Source organism: Athene cunicularia (assembly GCF_003259725.1).
Source record: "Athene cunicularia isolate RWA chromosome 11 unlocalized genomic scaffold, athCun1 chr11_part1, whole genome shotgun sequence".
In the NCBI taxonomy this organism is placed as follows: Eukaryota; Metazoa; Chordata; class Aves; order Strigiformes; family Strigidae; genus Athene; species Athene cunicularia.
The window spans coordinates 20,049,937-20,073,051 of record NW_020799113.1 but is presented as its reverse complement, the minus strand read 5'-3'; the positions used below and the strand labels follow the sequence as shown (position 1 = coordinate 20,073,051).

The following is a 23,115-nucleotide window of genomic DNA, read 5'->3' as shown; positions in this document are numbered from 1 at the left end:
GGCCCTCCCCGCCGCTGGGCTGAGCGGCTGCCCGGCCGACAGCTCCTGACTCCCGGGGAGGCGGCTCCTTCCTGATGGCGGTCCCCTCGGCCCAGAGGGGTTTGGGGCGAAACGAGGAGAAAGCAGCCAAACCCTGCCCACCAGGACACCTTTGCCAGCAGCCCCGTGGAGACAACAAGCTTGCTCTTGAACTCACGAGTTTCACTCTCTTTAATAAAATTTTAAAAAAGCACCCACGAAAAAGCTTCCCCCGCCCTCTTTTTGTTTTGCTCCTTTCTAGGCCAGAGGGCTGCACAGCCTTTGCATCTCTGAGCGAGTCTTGTGCAAGCTTCTGGCCCAGTTAATTGCTTTGTAAAATACATAATGGAAAGCAAGATTCTCACCCAAAATCTGGCAGCAGAGCATGGCAGGAGGCCTGGTTTTTTTGTTTTTTTTTTTTCTTTAATTGGTAGTTCATTAGGCTGCAAGCAGGGTCAGGTGCTAAATACTTCTGTTTTCTGGTTTTCATTGTGGTTAGGAAAAAAACTGGATGGGGAATGGTTGTTCACATTTGCTGCTATGTTATGATAACTGTAGCAATTAAAGCTCCGAGGATGCACAGTCAAATATATATCAAGAAGCATTGCTTTGAGTGATTATTACTGCTACTTGCAGCTGGTTGTTGCTTCCCAGAGAAAGCATGGTAGGACCAAGCCCTCACCCATCCATCTCTCACCAATACTTCTCTTCAGATCTTAGATGTCAGAAACCATTAAACAGAAATCCAAAGAAAATGTACGTTGAGGTTGAGAAACCATGTTTATGTGGTACATGCAGTTATCTGGCCTTCGCGTGTGCTGCTGTGGTATCTGTTGTTACTGCTGTGTCAAAAGCAGGTACCACAAAAACAGATTCCCAGGGATTTTGCAAATACTCCCCTTGTTCGGGGACCATGAATTGGGTCAGCGTTCATGAGCTGTCAGCTAATCAGAAGGGCCGTCAGTGCTGGAGGATGGACTTTTTGGAGAGTCCTTTCCTCCCCAGCCACTACTGAAGGATGCTAAGTTGGCTCTTGTGCAATCGCAGAGGCAGCGTGTTTGTGGGGGAGCAGGATGAGCTGCCCAGAGACGATATAAAGCACGCAGCAGGGAGCACAAGAGCCACCCGGGGCAGAGGTACTGGAGGAGCACAGAGTGGCCTGGCAATGGTAAGTGGGGTGAGTACAAGGTGAGATCTTGACGCTGGTGGGATTTCTCAGGACTGCTGCAGCTGCAAGCAAGGAGCAGAGCAGGGAATAAACCTTCCTCTTCCAGAGGTCTGGTGGTTGCAGCCACTCAGAGTTGGGTAGAGGGGAGTACACGGTGTGCTGCCAGACACGAGTGGGGCTTTTGGTGTTGTATTTCCCAGCTCTCAGTGCATCTGCAGGTGCTCCAGCCACCAGCCAGACTGACTCATATCTAGGTCTCTGATAAGGAGACTCCAGTGTCCAGGGCTCATCAGCACCGTGCTATTAATTTCCCTAAAGAAAGCAGTTATCTGTACCAACAGGGGAGGATCGACTTAATTTGTGGCTTTATGGCATTAATATTAGTTGTGTTCAAGGATTTGCATTTTCTTTATTTCATTGTCTCCTTGTTATGGATACCGGTTACTGGAAAAGCGAGGATCCTTTTGCAAATACTACCTCTTCCAAAGAGCTGTAGTGGGAAGAGGGAAACTTATTTCCTCTTCAGGAAGCCTGGACTGATTTCTCAGCTGTGCAGTTTTAATCAAAGTGCTTGTTATTACTGAAATGTGGCTTTATCACTGCCAGCACATCCCTGCAGGTCTGGCTTCTCACACCTCCTCTTTCTGGAATAGCTACCTAAATTCAGGAACACCTCCCCCTTGCAGTCTAATGCACGGGTCAAATACTTTCTTGAATTTAGGTAGTTATAAAAAATATCTTTTGGGATAGGGAATGACTTTGTGCTGTTGAACATAGAGTTTTTTGAGGAAATACAGTACAGAAATTATCTCACCCATGCTTGAGGGTTGGCTCTTTCTGAATGACTGCAAACATCTCCAGCAATCATGCTAAAAATCCAAGTTACTCAGAGCCTGCTCATTTTTACAGGAAAAGACTGTGAGGTGTTTGCTGCTGGTCTCTGCCCTCTGCCTGTCTGGCTACGAAGGCAACAAGAGTGAGTCTCCCTGTACACTGTCCCTGTTGGGTCACAGATGGGTAATATGAAAAGAAGAGGTCAAACCTTCACCTGATCTGTATCCAGGTTCTTAATTCAGGGCACTGCTGAAGGCTGCTATGGGGGCACAACAGAACAGGGCTCGGTGGGGGGCAGGAACTGGGGTGCAAGAGCTGAAAAAATAGGTGGAAACCTCAGATTCTCCACCCCAGACACATATGGTATATCACCCATGGAGATGGACAGAGATGCTGTGATGTGCCACCGCTCTCCTTGCTAGCTGGTGGGAGGATCCATAGCTCTGCTCCAGGTAACAGCCATGCTGAGGAGGTCTCCCAGGCTCTCAGTCATATCCTCCCAGCAGGTCCTTCCTCAGATGTTTTGCCTCAGAGCTCTGGCTCTAGGTGAGGATCTCAGCCCTTGCGAGCTGTGCAGGACTTCATGCTGTGGGGCAAATTGACTCACATCTGTCATAGGGTGGATATTCTTGCTGAGTTTCAGCTTACTTGCTTTTCCTTTGCTGCAGGTGAGCTGACGAGCCCACATGGTTGGAGGCAAGGGGTTATCCATCGTCTCAAGAGGAGCCCCGACACCTGCCTGCCAAACCCATGCCAGCACCAGGGGCACTGCCAGGTGATAGAGGACAGACCAGTTTGCAGCTGCAAACCAGGCTTCACAGGGCTCTTCTGCCAAGGTAGGGCTGGGGATGCTGGGAACCCTCCCCAGTCTGTCCACGGGCACCAGAGGAAGGGTGATGGGCATGGTGTGCTGATGTTACCACTGCTCTCCACTCCAGGCTCCAGGCACATGTACCAGCTCCTGGTTCAGGTGCATTCGCCACCACCATGTCCTGGCTACATGTTGGTACAAGACCTAGTCACAGGCCGTTTCCTTTCTCCCCAAAAGTCTTAGTTCCTATGAGAAGGAAATCTTGGCTGTCAAGAAGCTGTGCCATGGTGTAGCTACGTCAGGGCAGCAGCAAGACATTCTGTGGAGCACAGTTGCCTTGCGGTCTCTGCACAACCACATGTGCTTCGGCATGGCTACTGTGAAGGCCCCTTCCAGACACTGCCAAAAGCTGTGCCCTCTTCATCTGAAAGAGAGGATCACTGTCCCTGTCTGGTGCCCTTGTCAGGCTGCAAGAATTCTGTAGACAGCCCTTGAAAGGGGCCAGACCCACGACATCTGTCTTTAATGTCTTGAGCTTAAGGACTGTGTCTGTTCAGAGCAGTGGCAGCCATGGACTGGTGCAGGCCTTAGGAAACCAGCACATAATGACAGACTCACGCTAATTTTTGCATGTTCCCAAAGGTTTGTCTTTGCCCAGTGTCTCTGAAGAGCCTTTCCAGCAGCCTCCAAGCTGGGATGAGGGTCTGTTGAGCTCAGTGGGACTGTGCCATCTCATAGCTGGCCTAGGGCTCTTTCAGGCTTCTTCCTTACTGCTATTGCAGATGGCTTTTTCCCCCAGATGTAGTACTGAAGTTGGCCTGTGAAGAAGAGCACATGAAGATGATGGTCAGGAAGGAGGTGTTTGAACTCTTGAAAATCCCCCAGGAGCTTGTCCACTTGAAGAACCAGGCATGCAAGGTCTCAGAAAGGGAAGAAGAGGGCGAGCTGTTTTTTGCAGCCACTCTCACAGGTGAAAACCACACTGCCTGTGGATCAATAATTCAGGTGAGGATGCAGCAGAACCTCTCTGCATAGTTCTGAAGCTGTGAGAGGAGCAGACATGCTGAATGGGAACAGCAAGGGGAAGTCCTGGAGGCTTTTTCTTTTGGTGCTGTAAAGTTCTCATTCCCCTTGGAACGGTTCACTGACAACTGCCAGAAAGCTCTTCTGCCTCCACCAAACCCCTGCTGGCAGCACATCTTGTCTTATTCAGCAGGGCATGGAAGTCTCAGTGTGCTCTTTACGAGCTAGTAACAGCCCTTGGCTTTCTGTCAGCATCCTCTGAGCTCTGGCTACAGCCCCTTGGTCCCTCACTTGATTCATGAGTGTCAGGGAGGGTGCAGAGGAACCGGTGCTCCAGCTCCGCATTGCACTATGCTGACTCCTGCTGATGATAGTTGCCAGTAACCCAGGGACAAGGGGCTTGAGCAAAAACTGTCATATGTCCAGGAGGCCTGGAGCAGCTATAGCTGAGTTGTACCATCTGAACTGGAGCTTGGAGCCCTGTCTATGAACTTAGACATGGTCTGGAGACTTGATTTCTGTGTCATTCCAGCAAAACAGCTCCCATGTGTTGTACTCCAATGTCATTGAGTCAGAGCAGGAAGCACACAGGGGCGTGATCTCCCGGAGTTTCCAGCTGGAGGTGCATTTCTCCTGTGTCTACGCCTACGAGCAGGTGGTGAAACTGCCCTTTGCTCTCACTGCGGTTGACAAGTGAGTGGTCCCTCTTCACCTGGCTGCTGACATGGTATCTTTGAGCTTGCAGAAAAATAGATGCCTCCAGTGAGGTGATCTGCAAAGGTTCTGGGAAGCCACTAGAGAGCTCTGGGAGCAATGCCACATCAGGGTGCCTCCCTTTCTTTTCCCAACATGGTTTTTCAGCAGAAGGTTTAGGCCTGGGACAGAGCCAAAGGGGTGCACCCACAATCTACCTTTCTCCTATCATCACTGCTTAAAGCGAACTATCCAAAAAATAAAGCGTGGGAACTGGAAGATGCCCTCACCAGGCCTCTTTGGGTTAGGACACCCTGGGTTGCCTTTCTCATGGCCCTCCCTGGCCAGCTGGTCAGTGGGAGCCCCTGGAGCTCATTGCTTCTGCACACAGTGTGGACATACCAGCCAGAAGGCAGCTCAGGGCCTGGCTCTCAGGAGATTCCACCCGGGAGCAGAGGCACATGCAGAGTCAGTGGACCTGCGCTGGTGGCCTGACTTGAGCTATGTCCTTCCTGCCTTCTCATTCTGCTTGTGAGCTCTTCTCTTTTCTTCTCTTCTCCTCTTCTCTCCTCTCCTCTCAGGCTGGTGCAGTTCATAGTCAGAGAAGGACACTTCAATGTCAGCATGAGACTCTACAAGACCCCTTCCTACCTTCAGCCCTATCACCTGCCGACCGCGGCCATCCCTGTCACAGACACGCTCTATGTCCTGCTGAAGATAGAAGGACAGCAGCAGCTCAAGTACTTCCTGCTGAGCGTTGAGGACTGCTGGGCCACACCAAGCACGGATCCCTACCAGGACATGCAGCACAAACTCATTGAGAAGGGGTGAGTGGAGGGCTCCTAGCACATCTGGTCTCCCTGCACCATGGTCACATCCTTGCTGGGTGCCAAGGACAGGTTGCTGTGAAGAAGCAAGGAGCAATGACACCATCATTGCTCACAGGTGGAACCTATGGTGGACACCATCACTGAATAGGTGGAACAGCCCCATAGATGAGCCTCCTCTCCTGACCCTGCTCTGCTGCCAATAGTGCTGCCTTCCCTCTAGCATCACTCCTGGCAAGCTGGGGAGGCAAAGGGCAAGGAGGGGAGAGGGGAGATCTTTTGCTGGGATGTGCAGAGAGGTCTCTGCTGAAAAGCTTGTATTAGATGTAGCTGTAGCCAAGCTAAAGCCTGTAACATGGCTATCAGGGAAGTGGGAGCCACAGCCAGGTTCACTGCAACCCTGCAGAGCAGCTGCGCCCCCACAGAGAAAGACAAGAGCCAAGCCCCTTTGCTGGTGGCAGCTTCTCCCTGAGCTGGGCACAAGGCAGGGTGCCAAGGAAAGGCATTCCCACTGGCACTGAGACAGAAATAGTCCTGTTAGCAAAGCTTGGGGGCTGTACCCACCTCGTGTGTGCTCTGGTGTACCAGGCTGAAATGTTCCCCCATGATGGCCACCTGCTGACTCAGCCATTCTGTCCCAGGTGTCCCCATGACGAGACAGTGACATACCTGAACACCGTCGGAGAGAGCGCTACTGCCAAATTCAGCTTCCAGATGTTTCAGTTTGTTGGTTACCCTGAGGTGTTTCTGCACTGCCGTGTCCGGCTGTGTCTCCCTGACAGCCCAGAGCCCTGTGCCAAGGTGAGATCTCCTGATGGTCCACACCATGCCCTGGCTACACCTCCCTTCCCATAGCCTGCTGTTTGGAGAAGGTGCTCTGCTCTCATTTCGGGTGCCTTAGCACAACAAACACCTTCCAGCAGCAGGAGCTCACCCCTGTGAACTGAACTAAAGGTACAAGGGCTTGAACCCACCAGAGATCTCCTCTTCCCCTTCCCTCTGGCTGTTGGGTATTGGCAGGAGAGGTTTATGCTAGGATCTGGGGAGGAGTAGACTAAGGTCTTTCAGGAACCAGCTCCGTTCATGCTCTGGGGTCTTGACTGTTCCCAGGCTGCAGCTCCGTGTCTCTGCCAAGGAGAGACCCACAGGACAGCTCTTGCCACCTGGAGTGGGCTTCTCCCCTGCCCTCTGGTCCCATCACCCCTCCCTTGGCTTTGTTGACAGAAATGCCCCAGGCACTGGAGGAGCAAGCGGGAGCTGGGGGATGACTACAATAAGATTGTCTCCTATGGCCCCATCCACCTGCTGGCTGCTCCTTCCTTGGGAGCAGAGACGCACCATTCTGGAACTGACCAACAGGACCTGGCAGGTACGTGTGTCCCTCCAGAGAGGGCAGGAGCAGCTCACAGACTCTTGCAACTGTCTAGGAAATACCAAGTGATGAAAAAGGGCTGCCAAAATCACTGCCCTGCGTGGAGTCTTTCAGGTGTCCTGGCCATGCATGGCATGCTCCAGAAGCCAAACGAGCCCAGAGAGGTTAGCTCTGTGCGAGCAGCTCCATGCCAGGCACAGGTCGGGCTGAGCAGCAGATCTGGGTGGGAAGGGACCAGAAGCCAGAAGGCTGCTGGTGCAGCACTGCAGGTGAGGAAGCCTGGGTTTTTGTGCTGGATCTCTGCCTCAACCCAGCGAAGCAGGCTCCTTCTGAGCACCCAGGGCGATCCAGGGGATCCAAGGAGATCCAAGATCAGGGCTGGGGGCAAGGCCACCTGCAGCGTAGCTCAGATCAGGAATGAGTGCTGAGCTGAACGGAGCCCCTGGGTAGTAGATGTGGGTGGAGGCCCCAGGTGAGGCCAATTGGGTTGACCGAGTTCTGTTAGTGCCCTCAGGGCTCCGAGGTACCCCCAGCTCTGGCAGCTCTTGCCCTTCACAGGACATGACCTCCCCTAAATCTGCCCCCAGCCAGGAGGTGCCATGCCAGGGCTCAGTGCCAGCTTGGGAGACTCAGATGTGTAACCAATATTTCTCCTCTTGGGCAGGACCCAACCCATGGCTCCCCGGGGCCCTCATCCTGCTGTGTGCACTTGGTGTGCTCACTGTGGCTGCTGCAGCTGTCAGCATGTGGCGGCAAACAGTGTAGGAAATGGCTGTTTCCAAATAAATGTGACAGTGGCAGAGATGCTCTTTACAAGTTGGGTTTTTTTTGAGAAGGAGGTAATGATTGGATGCAAACAGCGCTTGAAGGATAAGTCACATCAGTGTTGCTGTTTCCTGCAGCAACTCTAGGACCTTCTCATCCCCTCCTGGCCCATGCTCTTCAGACTCAAAACATATACCCAGGGATAGGAAGTTCCTGCCTCCTGCTTTCCTCCTCCCTGGAGTCACCCAAGGGCATGGGGAGATGGAGGTACCCCCACCAGGTACTTGCCCACCAAAGGTGGGATTTGCATGGTTCTGTGTGACACAGATGTAGCATGAGCAGAGCCAGGGCTGCTCTGTGCATGCACACACATGTGTACATGTACCTACTCATACGGCTTCCTTCCTTCCTTTCATTCATGACAAATTGCCAGCAAGATTTTTGCCCATCAATACATCTCTAATAGAAAGCAAATAACAAGCAACATTGTAAACATCAAAAACTAAATCTATAGTGCTCAGAGAGCTGGCGAAGATTTAATACAAAAACACAGATAAGGAAAAGATGAGTGTTTTCCCTGATAGGCGGCTACGTGTGTACATTCAGCCAAAGCACAGTGTTCTCACAGAAATCATTGCTGGCTCCAGAGGGTGTTTTTCAGGAGGGATGCCCAGCAGATCCCTGCCTGAAGACCTCAGCTCCAAATCCATTTGGAGAGGAATTTCTCTTTTTTTTGCCAATTCCCAAACCTGAACCTCCTGAGTCTGCGCTGGAGCAGAAAAACCCTCCACCAGCCTGGTACAGCAGCAAAGGCCAGGTCTAGCAAAGAGGGGGATGGCCCCATCTGACTTCAGACAGGTGGTTCGTGGGCTCCCTCCTCACCCCTGCAAGATCCCCTGGGGAATGAGAGTGAGCACACTTCAAGACTATGGGGGAGCTGCAGCCTGGAGGGACTTTGGCAGCAGGGGCACCTCCAGAGCTCCCTGCCCAAAGCAGGCCACTGGGAACGAAAGGGCTGACACAAAGAGCCCTAAGGTGGGTCATACCCACTGAAGGGTAAACTGAGGCCCTGTCCTCTGTGGGAAAGCTGCATCCTTCAGGATCCAAGCTTGCTATCAGCATGTGCACACCCAGGCAGGGAGGAAGATCTAGCTGGCAGCTAGTCCTGGGAGACTGTGGTCGTTGTGTCGTGTCTGATGATGTGGGAGAGGGACCCAGTGATCTCCTTTGTCTTTGGGTAGTAGAGGACAACCAGCCAGATGAATATGAAGATTCCTGCAGGGAAAGGAAGGTAGACACTCAGCAGCAGCAGCAGGAGATGGCGGCAAGCATCCTGCCAGGATGCTACCGGCACTTCTCTGCCACTTCCAGGGGGTTCCCCTTGCTTGCTCCTGATCCTGCAGGAGGGTCTCCTCAAGCTTCATGTGAGATGTTTGATTGGGACATGCACTGGGTGGATAATGTCCCTGTTCCTCTGCTAAGGAATGGCTTCCTTGGAAGAAAACCACCCCCAGTGGAGTGGATGTGGTTGGGAGCCATGACCAGCTCCACACCAGTGGCTGGGACCTACTGCTTGACATGCCCTGCCAAAGGGAAGGGCATGACAGTGCTGGGAAGATGCTGGTCCATTAGGACCCCTTGTTAACCCACTGCCAAGCTGGGTTCTGCCTCCTCCATCTTCCCACCCGAGCCCAGGGAGCCCAGCTTGGACCTGGCCCTGACCTTGGAGAGAGTTGAGGATGGTGAAGAGGTAGAGCATGGGCACAGAGGAGGTGTTGTGCGTGAGGAATGCCAGGGCCCAGGTGACTCCCAGCAGGCAGAAGAGTCCCGCTGCCACCAGGGCCACCTTCCAGGCCTTGTGGTCTCTCTGCACCACCCCTGTGTCCTTCAGGCAGCAGCTCTTCTGGATCACCATCCCAAAGACACCCATGTTGAAGAGGAAGATGAGGCCGAAGTAGCCACAGTTGGTGATATAGTGGACTAGGACATGTTCAGAAGGGATCCAGCACCTGAAGAGAGACAACTGTGGTGCCTCCAGAGGCTCTGCTAACCCTGGAAGCACCCATGGGAGCATCCCCAGGGGGACATGTTTAGGGATGCAGGGACACCCTTGTGCTGATGGGGTTTTCCAAGGTCAGGGTGAAGCAGGGGGGACAGTGGTACGGATCCGCTGCCCTCATGTCACTCAGCTGGGAGCCTGGGGAAGCTCCAGGTGGACTTTAGATGTCTCTGCATGACCCAGAGGCCTGCAGGCCTGACCAAGCAGGCTTGGCATGAGAGGAGGTGGTGCTGGTTACCACAGCTGTAGCTGCTATGTTGCAATCATTATTAGGGAAGTGGAAGCAGAGCATGAAGCCAAGCAGGATGGGTGCAACCCCCCACCACTGCGCTGCCAGCAGGACCAGGTTACCATTCCCCATGCCAAAGGGCCACCTAAGCCCTGTGGGCGGTGGCACACGCACAGGCGGGCTATGACCTGGTGGTCCGCGGTCTGGATGCTGTATTCTCCATAGCTGTCGATGACTCCTGCCACCCCCACAATGAGAGTGGGGAAGCCTGGAAGAACAAGGGAGACACATAGAGGAGAGGCCAGAACTGTGAGCGGTGGGCTGACTTCTGGTGGGGTGGGGTTTAGGGATCTGCTGAGGTTGCACAAGTGCTGGGGGCACAACGGCTGCTGCTGGGACATGACGTGGAGTGGGAAGGACAGTGCTGGGAGGTCAGGCTAGAGGTGTCCCCTAACCTCTCTGTGGATCATCTGCTCTGGTGCCCCCCGGGATGCTATGGAGGGCTGGTAATGGGGGAACAAAGACTCCCAAGGGCATCACTTGCTCATTGAGCAGGAGGCTATTCCCCAGGGGGATGGAAGGTGCCTGCAGGTGCTGCCCTGAGTTTGGTGCACCAGGCCCATATAAGACACTTGCCAGCTCTGACCATGACATTTGGAAGAGCTGAGGGTGGGACGGGCTTGCTTGCTCTCTGCCCATCACTGTGTCACCCTGTTCCCACTCCAGTTGTAACCCACTGCCTCCCTCTCACCCAGGCTGGTGGTGCTCACCCCAGCCAACCAGGCAAAGCTTCACCAGGTAGTGGTGGATGTAGGTGCCAAGGACCTTGACGAAGAGGAGATAGAGGTGAGAGCCCTCCAATGCCATCCAGGTGAAGCAGCAGAGCAGGCAGTAGTGGGTGAGCCCCCCCAAGACCTTGCAGGTCCCCAGCTGGGTCTCACTGGCAAGCCTGCTGTTGAGCAGGAAGGCCAGGTTGAGGAGGAACAGGCTGCCCACAAGGTTCACGTGCAGCCCCAGGTTGATGCAGAGAGTGTCCTCAGACCTGAACCTGCACCTGAGCATCCCCAAAGGGAGCAGAAAAGGCTGGGATCACAGCTGAGCAAGGTCTCACACAGCAGGTTCATGAAGATGCACCAGAATTGCCCCACCTCTCTCCCAGCCTGATGAGTCCCCAGGGAGCTGCTGGCACATCCTACCTTAAGAAGATGCAGAAGGCAATGGTGAAGATGGAGAAAGCCATGGCTACCCCACAGCCAGCAGTGGCAACAGCCATCAAGCCTTGTGCTGTGGACCTGTCCAGAGCCGGATTCTGACAAACATGCACACGTTGAATTAGAAAGGTCCTGGAACAACCTAGAAAACCCAATTGCAGCTACCAGAGCCATAGGGCTGATAACCCCAGTGGGGTGCTGCAGAGATGCTGTGCAAGCCCCCAGTCTGTCCCCCCAGAAGGTCTTCAGGGGAAGCAGAGCAGTGGTGGCTCAGAGGTGGTCCCTTATTATATTTATATATAAAAAGCACCTATCACCATATTGATAAAGATTCTTTGGAACCACCTTTGGTGAGGGATGAGTGAAGGCTGTGGTGGACCACCATGAGCACCCTCCCAGGAGCCTCCACCAGGAGACAAGACCCCAAGCCTCACTGCGCCAGAGCCTGCATGGGACTGGGGGCCGTTTCCACCCTGTACCCGCTCTGCTGAGCTGCTGCCACCCTCCTGAGCTGGGGCTGGACTTGATTTTGGGACCTGGGCTTTCCTGGGAGCAGCTATAACTGTCCCTGTGCAGCTACTTGTGACACCCAAGGAGCCCCCAAGATGGGGCAGGCAGCGCAGCCAGGGTATGAGCAGGAGCTGTGGGGAGTGGGATTGTCACCAGGAGGAGGGTGAAGAAGGTGAGGTGGTCACAGGAGCAGGCTGTCTCCTTGTCTCCGGGCTGTGTGACACATCCACTGCTGCTCCAGCCTCCTGCCTGCCCTGCAACAGGCACAGTGTTATGGCCATGAGCGCCGGGCACAGCACCTACACCCAGTCCTGTGCCCAGCCCTGCCAAGGACCACACCTTTGCTGGTATCCCAGAAGACACACTGTGGGGTGACATTCTTGCAAGGAGGGAGAGTAGCATCAGCCAGTGCCACAGTGAGGGGCACTGGGGGACAGATGACAGGAGGGCACAGCTGACTTACATGGGGCAGCTGCCTGTGGGTGAAGGTGAGCTGCACGGGGTCCTGCAGCCCAGAGATGCTCGTCTCTCCCACTGTGATGCCCACCACGGTGTCATCCAGCACCTGCCCCGTCCGGTTGACCTCCTGTGTGGGGGGCAACACTGCCTGAGCTGAGCCAGCAAGTGCTGGCAACCAAAGGGTTGCTGGCAATGACAGCTCTTACCTCAAACATGCCAAGCTGCTGGATGTTGAGGACCATCACAACCACACGCACTGTCCAGCTGCTCAGGGACCGGAATATTTCCCTGGGGAGCTGGACTTTGCCTGCCTGTCAGATTCAGCATCTGAGGGCCCTGCAGCGGACAACGGCAGTGGGCAGTTGCTTGCTGACAATGTCACCTCTCTGCTTGGGACCCAACAACCTTGCTCCAGGCACAAATTCAGCCCTGCCTGGGTGAGCTTTGCTCAGCAACATCAGCAGGAGACCCGAAGGCAGGAAGGGGGAAACTTATCCCCAGCACCCAAGGGGCAGAGCTCCCAGGAGAGCCCCAACCCATCACCCCATGAGACGTGGTCCCCTGGGACATCCAGAGAATGTGACAGCCCGGGGGTGGGCAGGAGACACAAGGTCCAACATATTTCTTCTTCTTCTCTTCTTCCCCTCCCCCTGACCCCCCTTCTTGCTGATGGCATGTCTCCTCAGGAAGGGCTTTTCCCCCCCCAAGCACCATTTTGCATGACTCCTTGCAAAAGAGTGCTAAAGCTGATGTGGGTCTGTGATGCAACCATGGAGCAGGGTGGAGGAAGAGCACACCGTGGCATGCCAAGACCCAGGGCAGGGGCTAAGGGACACTTGGAAGGCTCAGGGCCTTCTGAGGGAGGGAGAGGGGTGCATCTCACCTCCATGGGGGAAAAGTTGATGAGGACATCATGGGTGGCAGCCCTGCTGACATTGAGGAGCAGCACCTTCAGCCCGGCCAGTCCACTGCGCAGCGCCGGCCCTGCCGACTGCAGCAGTCTGCAGGGCAGGAGGGTTGTGGGACTGTTACACACGGGAGGCTGAGCCCCCAAACCCCGCCATGGACACCCCTGCCCACTACCTGAGCCAGCGCTCCCGCAGGCAGGCGCAAGCAGGGCTGCTGGAGCGCCTCAGCTCTGGGCAGTGCCGAGGCAAGTCAGGGCTAGGGGTCCCATCGCCTCGCTCCTCTGACTCCGCAGTGTTGCAGCACTGGTGATGCCTGTCACCCCGATTCAATTCTGGGGAGGAGGGGAACCAGGTTGCTGCTGGGCACTGTGGCACCAGGTGAGCACCAGGGTGAGGTAGGGTTGAGGAGGGCCACTCACCAGCACAACTCTCCTGTCCCCCAGCAGCGTCTGGAAGAAGAACGCATGGGGTAATGGGGGGAAAACTCTAAAATCTAGGGTCAGTCCTCCCCCTGCCTACAGGGGAAGGGGGAGAATCTGGCAGCTGCCAGGTTTAAAAAGAGCAGCCCTACCGTCCTACATGGGCTCCAAAAAGCAACTGCACAGCCATGGCGGCTGGTGAAGGCAAAGCTACCCTGCCTGCGTTGACACATCACCGCATCCAGCCCCCCAGGGTTGCTTGCAGAAGAGACCCTGGGCTGCTGATCCAGGGTTTTAAAGCAGCCCCCAACATCGAACCCCTCTGCTCTGTGCACCTCTGCCAGCTCTCTACATAGCTCTCTCCCTCTGGCCTCGCTACATTTTAGGGTGAAACCCTGCCACAGTCTTTGGATCAACACCTTCTTCACAGGAAAATGTACCCCCCAAGACCATGCACACTCCAAATCGGGGGTGCCCGCATCCCCCTCACCGACCACTCACCAGGCAGCAGCAGGAGCAGCAGGATGGTTCCCAGGAGCAGGCTCATAATGTGTTGTGGGGTCTCCAGGCTACCCCTGGCCATCTCACGATGCTCTACTCCCCTCAACCCAGCAGCTCTGCTCCTCTCCAGACTCTCCCAGGGCTTGTAGCTGCCCCTGAGCCAACTGTCGTGTCCTCATTTCCCTTCTGCAAGCCCCTCATGCCTTCCTGTGGGTTGGCAAGTGACACAGCAACAGCGATAAGTATCAGAGCCACGTTGTTTCCCCCTTGGCCACTTCCCCCTGCTGACTCATTTCTTTTTCCTTCTCCCCCCAGTCCTGCCAAATCCTTGGGTGATGGCCCTCACCAGCCCAGGAACGTGTTGGAGCATCCCTCTCCCAAACTGGGCATGCTGCTGGGAATGAAACATCCCTTCCCTGGGAGGGTCCCTCTGCCCCAGCCAGGAGCTGGAGCCGGGTGCAGGGGATGAGCCACAGGCAGAGCATCATCTGGAAGCAGAACTGGTGGGACAGGAGACACGGTGCTGCACCTGCAAGCGGCACAGCCAGGAGAGCCATGATTGGCATGGCCCTGCAGCCACCCAGGGAGGCAACTGCCATTCTGCAAAGCCTTGCTCTTCATGTTCCCACCCTCCACTGGACTCCCTCTTCCTTGGATATTGACAGTCCCTGGAGACTGCAGCGGATTCCTGAGCCACAGTATCTCCCTCCATCAACCCAACCCTATGGCACCACAGTACCAGTACTCTGCTGGGAGCACCATTTGCAGCGGATTCCTGAGCCACAGCATCTCCCTCCATCAACCCAACCCTATGGCACCACAGTACCAGTACTCTGCTGGGAGCACCATTACCAGTCCCAGTTCAGCAGGATCCTACAGGTCCTGCCCCAGGGACATGACAGCCCCAGCTGAGGGATGGATCCCGTCAGAGAGCCCACCAACACACCCAGCAGAGAGACCCAGCAAGCCATGCTCTGAGCAAAAATGACTTTAATGGACACAAGTCTGGTGTGCAAGCATTAAACTTCTACACCATCGAAAAATATACATTCAACAAAATAACAAAAATAGATTATTTCAGCTGCTAGAGGGTGTTGCAGGGGCAGTTATTCTGTCTTCACCAGAAAAGGACCCTCTTGGTGACCACCATCAAGGACTAAGACAGGGCCTTTCCCACCCATCACCCTTGGTCTCAGGGCATGATAGAGAATATCCAGAAGCACCAGGAACCCTGTTCCTGCCTCTTCCACTTTCCGTAGCCCCCGCTGCCCATGTGAGCATCCCTCCATCCTGCCCCAAGGATGCCAAGCCAAGAGATGTGCCGCTGCCTGGTGGGATGTGGTGGGTGGGGAAACTGGAGAAGGAGCCAGCAGAGGTGAGGGGTGAGGGGCAGCCAGCCCCACTGTGGGTCCCCGGGCTCCTAGCAGCCCTACGAGGTGGGTGCGGTAGCAAAGCAGATGGCGTCAGTCCTTCCCACAGCTGTCCTCCATGCAGGGAGCCCCAGCACAGTGCAGCCATCGCAGGGCTCAGCCAAGATGGCTCTGGCTGCTGTTGGGCTGCAGTTTAACACTGTCAGAACTGCTCTGCAAGTCAGGGGACTTTCTTGCCTGCAGCACCATGGTCCAGTACCAGAGGAAGATGAGGAAACCTGGGAGAGGAGGGAGAAAGGGTGGGTGAGCCCCCTTGAGGGACCAACAGCAGAGGGTGAGCCAGCCAGCCTGCCAGGGACAGCTCCTCTTGTACCCAGTCACCACCCCACCAATACCTCGTGAAAGCCCCGGTGCCCTTCAGAGGAGGCTCACCTTGGAGGGAGTTGATGATGGTGAAGATGTAGAGAGACACAAGGCGGAAGACGCCAGAGGTAAAGGAGAAGAAGACCAGTGCCCAGGGGATGCCCAGCAGGATGCTCAGCCCAAAGAGGGCTAAGATATGCTTGAGCTTGCGGCCTTTCTTGTTCTGCTGGAGGATCTCCCGGATCATGGCCCCCAGCATGACTGAGTTAAAGAGGAACACCAGGCTGAAGAAACCCAGGTTCACAATGTTATGGATCAGGGGGCTTGTGATCCAGCATCTGGAGGGAGGAGAAAGGGGACATGAGTTGGAGGTGTTGGGAGAAGCACAAAGGTGTGGTACAAACCCAGCACCCAGTTTAGTTAAACAGGGAGGGGGCATCCCCCACCACCACCCTGCACAGGGCCCCATAAAAGCCACAGGTGAGCTAAGGAAAGCCCATAGGACACGGTGAAGGTTTAGCCACCTGACTTTATCTAAGACCAGGGACGAGGCAACCCATTTCCCGTGACTTACATTGTTGCATTGGTGGATTTGCCACCAATGGATTCATAGACGGGAATGGAGAAGGGGCCATAGTTGGTCCAGCTAGCCAGGAAAATCAGCGTCACACAGAAGAAGGGAAGTCCTGGGTGGCAAAAACAGAGTGAAGCAGCCGCCCTAGTCCCTGGCCCTCAGACCTTCTGGAAGAACTTACTGCCCCTTTCTCCCCGTATGGAGTACAAACCAACGTCCCCCCATCCCAAGGGGGAACCAAGGATGGAGCACGCAAGAAGGACACCTGGCATAAACCCTGGCCCAGAAGTGAGCTGTGCTGCACCAACTCCAGCGGGGCGTCTCCCAGGGCTGTTGAAATTTAGGCCACAAAAGATCACGGATCTTCCTACTGCAGCTTCCTGCCCAAAGCACAGCAGAGATGCGTGGGTGCTTCCTACATCAAGCCCATCTCTCTGGGCTGTCCTGCATGTTTCTTTCACAAGCAGAGGATCCCATTACTATTTAAAGACCCCAAACAGTGTCTCTCACATGCTTCCCTTGCTGGATGACACCCAGGGCAATGCACCCTTACTCTAACACCAGCTTCTGCTCTCAGCCATTGAGTCCCCTTCTCCACCAAGTCTGTTGACAGAGAGACCCCTCTGCTTCCAGCCATCTGCTCCCCCTCAGCTACGTCTCCATCCCCATCCAGGCACCATATACGGTGGGAAAGACCTACCCGGGTGCCCCTCCACCCTGTGGCCTGTGACCTCAGGGTGTCTCTGCCTCTAAACATGCTCACCCCAGCCCACGAGGCAGAGCTTGAGGAGGAAGTGGTCATGGTAGGCATTGAAGACTTCGATCACAAGCCGGTAGAGGTTGTAGCCCTCGATGCCCATCCAGGTGAGGCAGCTCAGGAGGGAGAAGTGCAGGAACAGCCCCCCAGCTCTGCAGACTGCCTCGCTGCTGCTGGAAGCCAAGTGCTCGGAGATGAGGAAGGTGACATCCAGGAGGAAGATGGCACCCAGCAGGTTCATGTGGATTTGCATGCTCATGATCTGATCTCGCTGCTTGGTTCTGAAGAATTGAGGGGGGAGACCTCACCACCATGCCTGGCCAGCACCCTTGGTGCCCCACAACACCCCACATCTCTGCATGGGACAACTTGCCCCAGCCAGAAGAGCCAGGAAACCCTCTGGTGGTGTCAGGGGCTGAGAGTCTAACCCCATGGATGTGGGAGACATCAGCCCTGTCAGCCCTACACAGCATCTGAAAAGCCTCTAGGCTTTGATGAGAAACAGGCCTTGGGAGAAAGATAAGAAACTGCTGAGTTGTGCCAAGGTGGCAGAGAAAAACAACGGACAGCTGCAACACTGAGCTGTGGAAAAGTCCTGAACTGTGAGAAGTTACCGCTGCGTGAACAGCGCATGAACAAGAAGTTGATTGGTCTGCACAGCCCGTGTTAGAGTGGTCCTATGCTGATAGGAGAAAGGATTGACAGCTGTCTAATTGCTGATTTGTTATGAAGTAAGAGCTTTAATGAGAGCATAAGTATGTACTACTATAAAAATAAACGTCTTTGCTTGTTATAACTCTCACAGAGCTGTGCAGGTCCGATATCCTCCTGCAACACATGGATGGGACCACATGTGCAAATTCAGGTCCCTGCAGTTGACCCTGCATTTCAGGTCTAGGCCATGGTGGGTAGGGAGCAACATCATGTCATCTCTGAATCATCCATGTAGGATCAGTGACATGTCTCAGGAGAAGACACTCATGTTCTCCATCTTGAAAAGATCTTTGCAGGCTTCTGCTTGCTGGGTCTAAAACAACAACCAAGCCAATTTTCCTAAATAATTGAAACCAGCCAGTGTTTACAAGCGCCCTGCAGGAGACCTGACCAGTGGTGTGGTTTCTGGAGAGAACTCCCTTTCTTTAAGGATGGCTCCTTCAGCATGCTTCTAGCCAGGCCATCAACTGCATTTGGAGAGCTTGTGCCCACCCAGGTGTAGTGGCAATGGACAGGACACAGACAAGGGAGAGCAGGGTGAACTGTCAGACTGTACCTGAAGTAAAGGAAGAAGATGGTGCAAATGGATGCCAAAGCCGAGATCAGGCAGCCGATGTAGGTTATGATACTCAGGTAATCCCTGTGTATATAGGTGATCTCCGGGGAGGATACCTGAGGAGAAGGAGGAACAAGATGGTGAGGAAGAACAGCCGGTGGGAACAATGTAGAGCTGCAGAAAGGTGCTACCCACCATCAGCACGGCAAAGTAGGTGAGATGGTTGCATCTGCAGTCTGTCTGGCTGACCCCCGTCATTGTTGTACAACCGTAGCTGTCCCAGCTCCCAGAGCCAGCTGCGCAAGAGAAAGGGAGAGCAGCTGCTGAGCAGCAGGAACATCTGCTTTGGGTTCATGGATCTTCAGGGCAAGGTGTCCATGGCAGGGAAGAGGACAAAAGCAGGCATCCCAGCTTGTCCCATGCCAAGCACACATGCTCAGATAGCACCCTCAGTATCAGGACCCATCCTTAGGGAGGGGGAAAGCTCTTGGTTTAGCTATGGCGGGAAAAACCTGAAATCAACCCCATGGGAAAGGTTTATGAAGCTGGAGCAAGGAAGGGAAGTGCAGGGTGACTTTTACCCCTACCAGCAGGTCTGTGGTACCCTGCAAAAGGAGCAAAGGCCATAACTGGCTTCACACCCAAGTGCAGGAGCACTCACCGATGGAATCCTCCTGCCAGAAGACGCACAGTGGTGTCACATTCCTCTGAAATGACAAAATCATGAGCCCTGATCAGGATGCAGCTGGGGGTTTGTTGCCCAGCCAGCACATCTGATAGGGGAGAACGTAGGGCAGGAGATGAGACAGTCTCAGTAGACAAACTGTCCTATGTCATGGGAGTGGGCTCCAGGCAGAGACTGTTCTCTTGGCAGCTTGTGGAGCAGATACCTCCTCCCAGGACCCCTTTTTCAAACAAGGGGTTCACCTTTGAGCAGGTGCCTGGCAGGGCCATGAATGAGTCAAGGGACTGTTAACTTCACATGTCCCCAGCCCTGGAGACTGTGCTGGAGGTGACACATCAGCAAAGCAGCATCTCCTGGTCAACTGCAAACAGTGCCACCTCCAGTGCACACGGTGAAGCCATGACTGTGATACAGCCCCAGAAGTCGTAGCAGATGCTGTACAGGCAGGCCAAGGGCATGGACCTGCTGGACTGTGATCACTCCCTAATCTGGCACGGCCTGAGCCCTCCTTGCCCCTCCATTCTGGGTGGGATTGGGTTCAGTGAGACTGTCTCCCCACCTACCGGAAGCTGGTTGTGGAAGAAAGTGAGGACCACTGGGTCGGAGAGGTTGGTCACCACCATGTCCACCAGGGAGATGCCAACCACCCTGTCACCCAGGACATGGCTGCTGTTTTCATCCTGTTGGAGGAGAAGAGGAGGCAGTGGCAGCATGGGGAGGGAGAGCTGCCAGGCATGAGGTGGATTAGAGTCCCCAAGAAGCAGGTCCCATGCCTCTTTCCCCATCAAGCTTGTAGTTCATCTTTGAAGCGTCTTCTCTGAGCGAGCACTGACACCCTGGCCTGGGGAGCATTCCTGCTGCCCTGTACCACCAGAGCCCCCAGCACAGCGGGGACACCCCACCGTGCCACACGCATGATCTTACCTGAAACATGGTCTGGCTGTTAATGTCCATGAGGAGCACCCTGTGCTCCACCACCTCCTCCCTCTCCTTTGCCATCACAAACAGGCTGCTCGGCAGGTCCACCGCAAACCCATGGACCTCTCCGCCCTCCTGCAAGGAGGAACTTGTCAGGAGAGAGGTTGTGAGATGATGCACAATGGGTCAAGACCACCAGGGCAGGCTACCCAGGACCCACCTCTCTTTGGGAAGCAAAGGCCAGGTGCTGAGGAGCCTGAGGGGGCTGGACCCTCAGGATGGTTGCGTGCACAGTGGCTTTCCCAAAGGTCTGGTTCTGCCCTTCGAGCTCCACCTTGGCCAGCATCTTCTCCAGTTCCCCGAGTTTGCTGTTGGAGAAGGGGTGAGTGAGCAGAATGCAGCAGGCACGACACTAGCAGCAGCAGGAATGGCACAAGCCCGGAACTCACTGCCGAAGTGTCCGCTGCTCCATGGCTCCCACAGCCAGTGCCGAGGGCTGGGCAATGAGGCTGTCCAAGGCAGCGAGCTGCTCCTCCACGTCCTGCTCCCAGACAGGCATGCTCTCTGGGGGGGCTAACAGACACACAAAAGGAAATGCCATGAGATGCATGGGCAGAGCCAGCTTCCCCATGCCCCAAACTAGCTGGGCACAGCCCTGGTGGGAGCAGAAAACAAAGGGCTTCAAGTTGACCCAAGCCTAGGAAGTTGATGGGAGACCCCAACCCAGAGGGCTTCTCCTGCCACCCAGAGCTCAGCTTCCACCAAGGCCATCAGGACCAGGCTGGCTGAGACAAGTTAAGTGCCTAGTACTACAGATGAGACCCTCAGAGAACTGTGCAAAGCACATGATTTCCCAGGAATTTAGGGGGCAAACCACTTCTGAAAATCTCCATCTTCATCTCCAGGGAGCCTGGGTACTGGGGGCTGCCTCTGGGCTCCTTCAAGCAAACCTATGTCCCCTTCCATCACTCTTCAGCTGTGTCTTCACATCATCATGCTATAGCACATACTGGGACACACCACCAGTGTCTGCTGATGGATAGAGAATGGGCTGGGGATAAAACAGACCTTTTATTTCATTAAAATAACATTGAATTTCCTTTACCAGGGAAGAAGTATTCAGGAGCACTGTCAAGGGAGGTGTTCTTCCCACCCTTTGAGATGTAGGACACGTTGAAGATGGAAGCGCTGGTTCTTTCAGTCTTCTGTCTCTCCTTCCCCTGGGTGATGCTGCTGGATGGATCCCCACCCAGGAGGAAGCTCTGCTTCCCATATGCCAGCTTTAGGGTCCTGTTGGCCTTGAACCAGTAGATGCAGAAGCGGTACCTGCCCAAAGCCGGAGGCAAGCTATACTTGTAGTAAGAGTTTCTTCTGTTTGGCAAAAAGGGCCTTTTTATTATCAGTGCCTGAGCCGTGTTCTTGATGGAAATGGTGGCGGGGCCATGCTCGTAGATGACAGAGCTATTCTGGGTCTGGTTTCGGTCACCGCAGAAGTGGAAGTCCTCTTCCCGGTGGCTGCTGGCTCCCACCCCTGCAGTGCACAAATGCACAGAGATGCTGGTTCAGCCGGAGGGTCGGCCACCCCCGGCAAACACCACACCCCAGTGGCAGCATTGTGCATGGCACACCAGGCCCTCTGCCCCAGTCATCCCGACCCTGTTCCAGAGGGGCTGCGTGATGTTGGCCACCTCCCTGATGTCCCCACAGCCACTCTGGGAGGATTCACTGGGGCTCCTGGGGCAGCAGGACCTCCTGTCTCTCAGGGCCACCTTCTCCCAACCCCACATCAGCAGAGACTGGCAAAGGACCTCACCATCACCAGAAGGGATGGATGGAGACCATATCCTTTCCCTGGAAATGAACTGTCTGGCCCCAGAGACAACACCAGAGGCACATCAGCCCACAAGACATTTCACCTCTGTGGAAGCCACAGCTGCACATGCCCCTTGGAGTCCCCCAGACAATTTTTTGGGGCTGCCAATTATTCCCAGCAGCCCCAACCTGGTTTACCATCCCAGGGCAGGATGTGGTTGGGGCAGTCTACCTTGGAGAGGGGAGAGAAGGAGCAGAAGGAGGACCTTCATCCCACGTGGGTCTCTGCTTTGGTTTGGCCTCCAAGGAGAAAGCAGAGCCTGGAAGGATACAAAGGAAAGGGGGCCTGTGAGTATTTGGGTATATCACCCATCCCATGGGTCAGGGGATGGAGAGCAAATGTTGTGCTGGTGGGACACTGGCCAGTGCCTCTGTTGGCAGGACGAACCCCGAGCTCCAGGCACCCTGCCCGGCACCAACCAAAGGCACCAACCACCAGCGATTCAGCATGGGAGGGGTCCCCTGTTCCACTCCCTGCTTCACATCTCAGTTTGGGCCTTGGCTTCTTACCACAAGCAATAGAAACAGAAGGAAATGGCAGTTTCCTAATGCGCCAGCCCTAAAATTATTTTCTCATGTGCTTTCAACTTCTGCAGATTAGCTGAGGAGCTGGGCACGTTGCAAACCTCTTCACCATTTCAGTCTAGCAGAAATGAACTCTCCCAGACTCATCCTGGTGATGCCCACACAACCACCACAGCTGCCAAGACCCTTCTACGCATCATGACCAGCTGGGCAATGTCCTCTGCATCCCCTTTCCCCATTCCTTCATCCTGCATTCTGCTCCACCACCCTTTTCTTTGTCTTTATGTGTGGCCAGAGCTCCTGTGACCTTCACCCAGGCCAGCGCTGAGCACCCTAGGGTGTTTCTGCACTCACATGCCCCACAGCTCTCACACCCACAGCCCTTCCCATCATACCTCCACCTTCCCCGCACCACAGACTGCATCTCCAGTGCTGCTGGGATGCATCGAGCTTTGCCTCCTCCTTGTCCTGATGTCACCCCAGCAACAGGTTGAGGCTAGTGGGACCCATCCTGCCAGGGTCCAGCAACCAGCAGGAGCCCTGCCAAGGAGGGATGGCATCGGTGGAGGCTGGTGGACCAGCCAGCAGAGCCAAACACTTGCCAACACCCAAAGCCAAGCCAGCACCCAGTTTGCCACTGCTGTATCCTGCTCTCAAAGCATCCTTCTCAAAAAAACACCGAGTGGCTAAATCCTGTTTCATTTGCTGCAAGCAGGTGCCAGGGCACCCACCAGCATCACCTGCAAAGACTTGTGAGCTGCCCCAGGCACCCGGGGGCCATCAGATGGGCAGGCTGGGGGAAAATCACTGACTTGAAATCTCTGTGTCCCTGTTAGCAGATTTCTCCCACCAACACAGCCTTTCCTGGAGGTTCCTCTGGCCAGCACAGACCCAGGGCACATCACCACAGGCACAGACCTCTTGCCGCCCCTCCCAGTCTGCCTCTTGCAGCAGTTTATCACTGGAAGACGGGG

At 54.9% G+C, this 23,115-nt stretch overlaps 3 protein-coding genes across 3 annotated transcripts; 1 reads left to right on the top strand and 2 right to left on the bottom strand.

Annotated features, from left to right (window-relative positions):
• Positions 1-1,078: 1,078 nt before the first annotated feature.
• On the top strand, positions 1,079-7,548 carry LOC113484404 (uromodulin-like). Its single transcript, XM_026856779.1, has 9 exons — positions 1,079-1,186; positions 2,096-2,162; positions 2,689-2,856; positions 3,631-3,836; positions 4,387-4,547; positions 5,129-5,374; positions 6,016-6,175; positions 6,599-6,743; positions 7,411-7,548. The coding sequence occupies exons 1-9, from the start codon at positions 1,184-1,186 to the stop codon at positions 7,509-7,511; spliced, it is 1,257 nt and encodes a 418-aa protein (XP_026712580.1). The 5' UTR covers positions 1,079-1,183; the 3' UTR covers positions 7,512-7,548.
• A 526-nt stretch (positions 7,549-8,074) lies between these two features.
• ADGRG3 (adhesion G protein-coupled receptor G3) lies at positions 8,075-13,955 on the bottom strand. The gene is given in 14 exon segments (XM_026856771.1): positions 8,075-8,786; positions 9,234-9,520; positions 9,974-10,067; positions 10,570-10,853; positions 10,996-11,108; positions 11,674-11,774; positions 11,860-11,899; positions 11,984-12,106; positions 12,186-12,291; positions 12,293-12,315; positions 12,863-12,980; positions 13,063-13,219; positions 13,307-13,336; positions 13,808-13,955. Coding segments are annotated over 14 exon segments (1,674 nt in total). The 5' UTR covers positions 13,890-13,955; the 3' UTR covers positions 8,075-8,670.
• An 828-nt stretch (positions 13,956-14,783) lies between these two features.
• ADGRG1 (adhesion G protein-coupled receptor G1) lies at positions 14,784-22,896 on the bottom strand. Its single transcript, XM_026856761.1, has 14 exons — positions 22,873-22,896; positions 21,789-21,876; positions 20,850-21,275; positions 20,194-20,317; positions 19,965-20,112; positions 19,751-19,879; positions 19,390-19,506; positions 18,803-18,848; positions 18,337-18,437; positions 18,142-18,257; positions 16,878-17,152; positions 16,115-16,226; positions 15,610-15,878; positions 14,784-15,455 (listed from the first exon to the last, which is right to left on the bottom strand). Exons 1-14 carry the CDS (start codon positions 22,876-22,878, stop codon positions 15,334-15,336), a joined length of 2,079 nt encoding a protein of 692 aa, XP_026712562.1. The 5' UTR covers positions 22,879-22,896; the 3' UTR covers positions 14,784-15,333.
• Positions 22,897-23,115: the final 219 nt, after the last annotated feature.

Bases quoted from the DNA above. Each gene is read 5' to 3' on its own strand.
- LOC113484404 (XM_026856779.1), top strand. The intron at 2,857-3,630 runs GTAGGGCTGGGG...TTTTTCCCCCAG, and splicing joins CACAGGGCTCTTCTGCCAAG to ATGTAGTACTGAAGTTGGCC. The intron at 6,744-7,410 runs GTACGTGTGTCC...CCTCTTGGGCAG, and splicing joins TGACCAACAGGACCTGGCAG to GACCCAACCCATGGCTCCCC.
- ADGRG1 (XM_026856761.1), bottom strand. The intron at 20,113-20,193 runs GTGAGTTCCGGG...CTTCTCCAACAG, and splicing joins GAGCAGCGGACACTTCGGCA to CAAACTCGGGGAACTGGAGA. The intron at 18,438-18,802 runs GTGAGTGCTCCT...TCTCTTGCGCAG, and splicing joins CTGGCAGGAGGATTCCATCG to CTGGCTCTGGGAGCTGGGAC.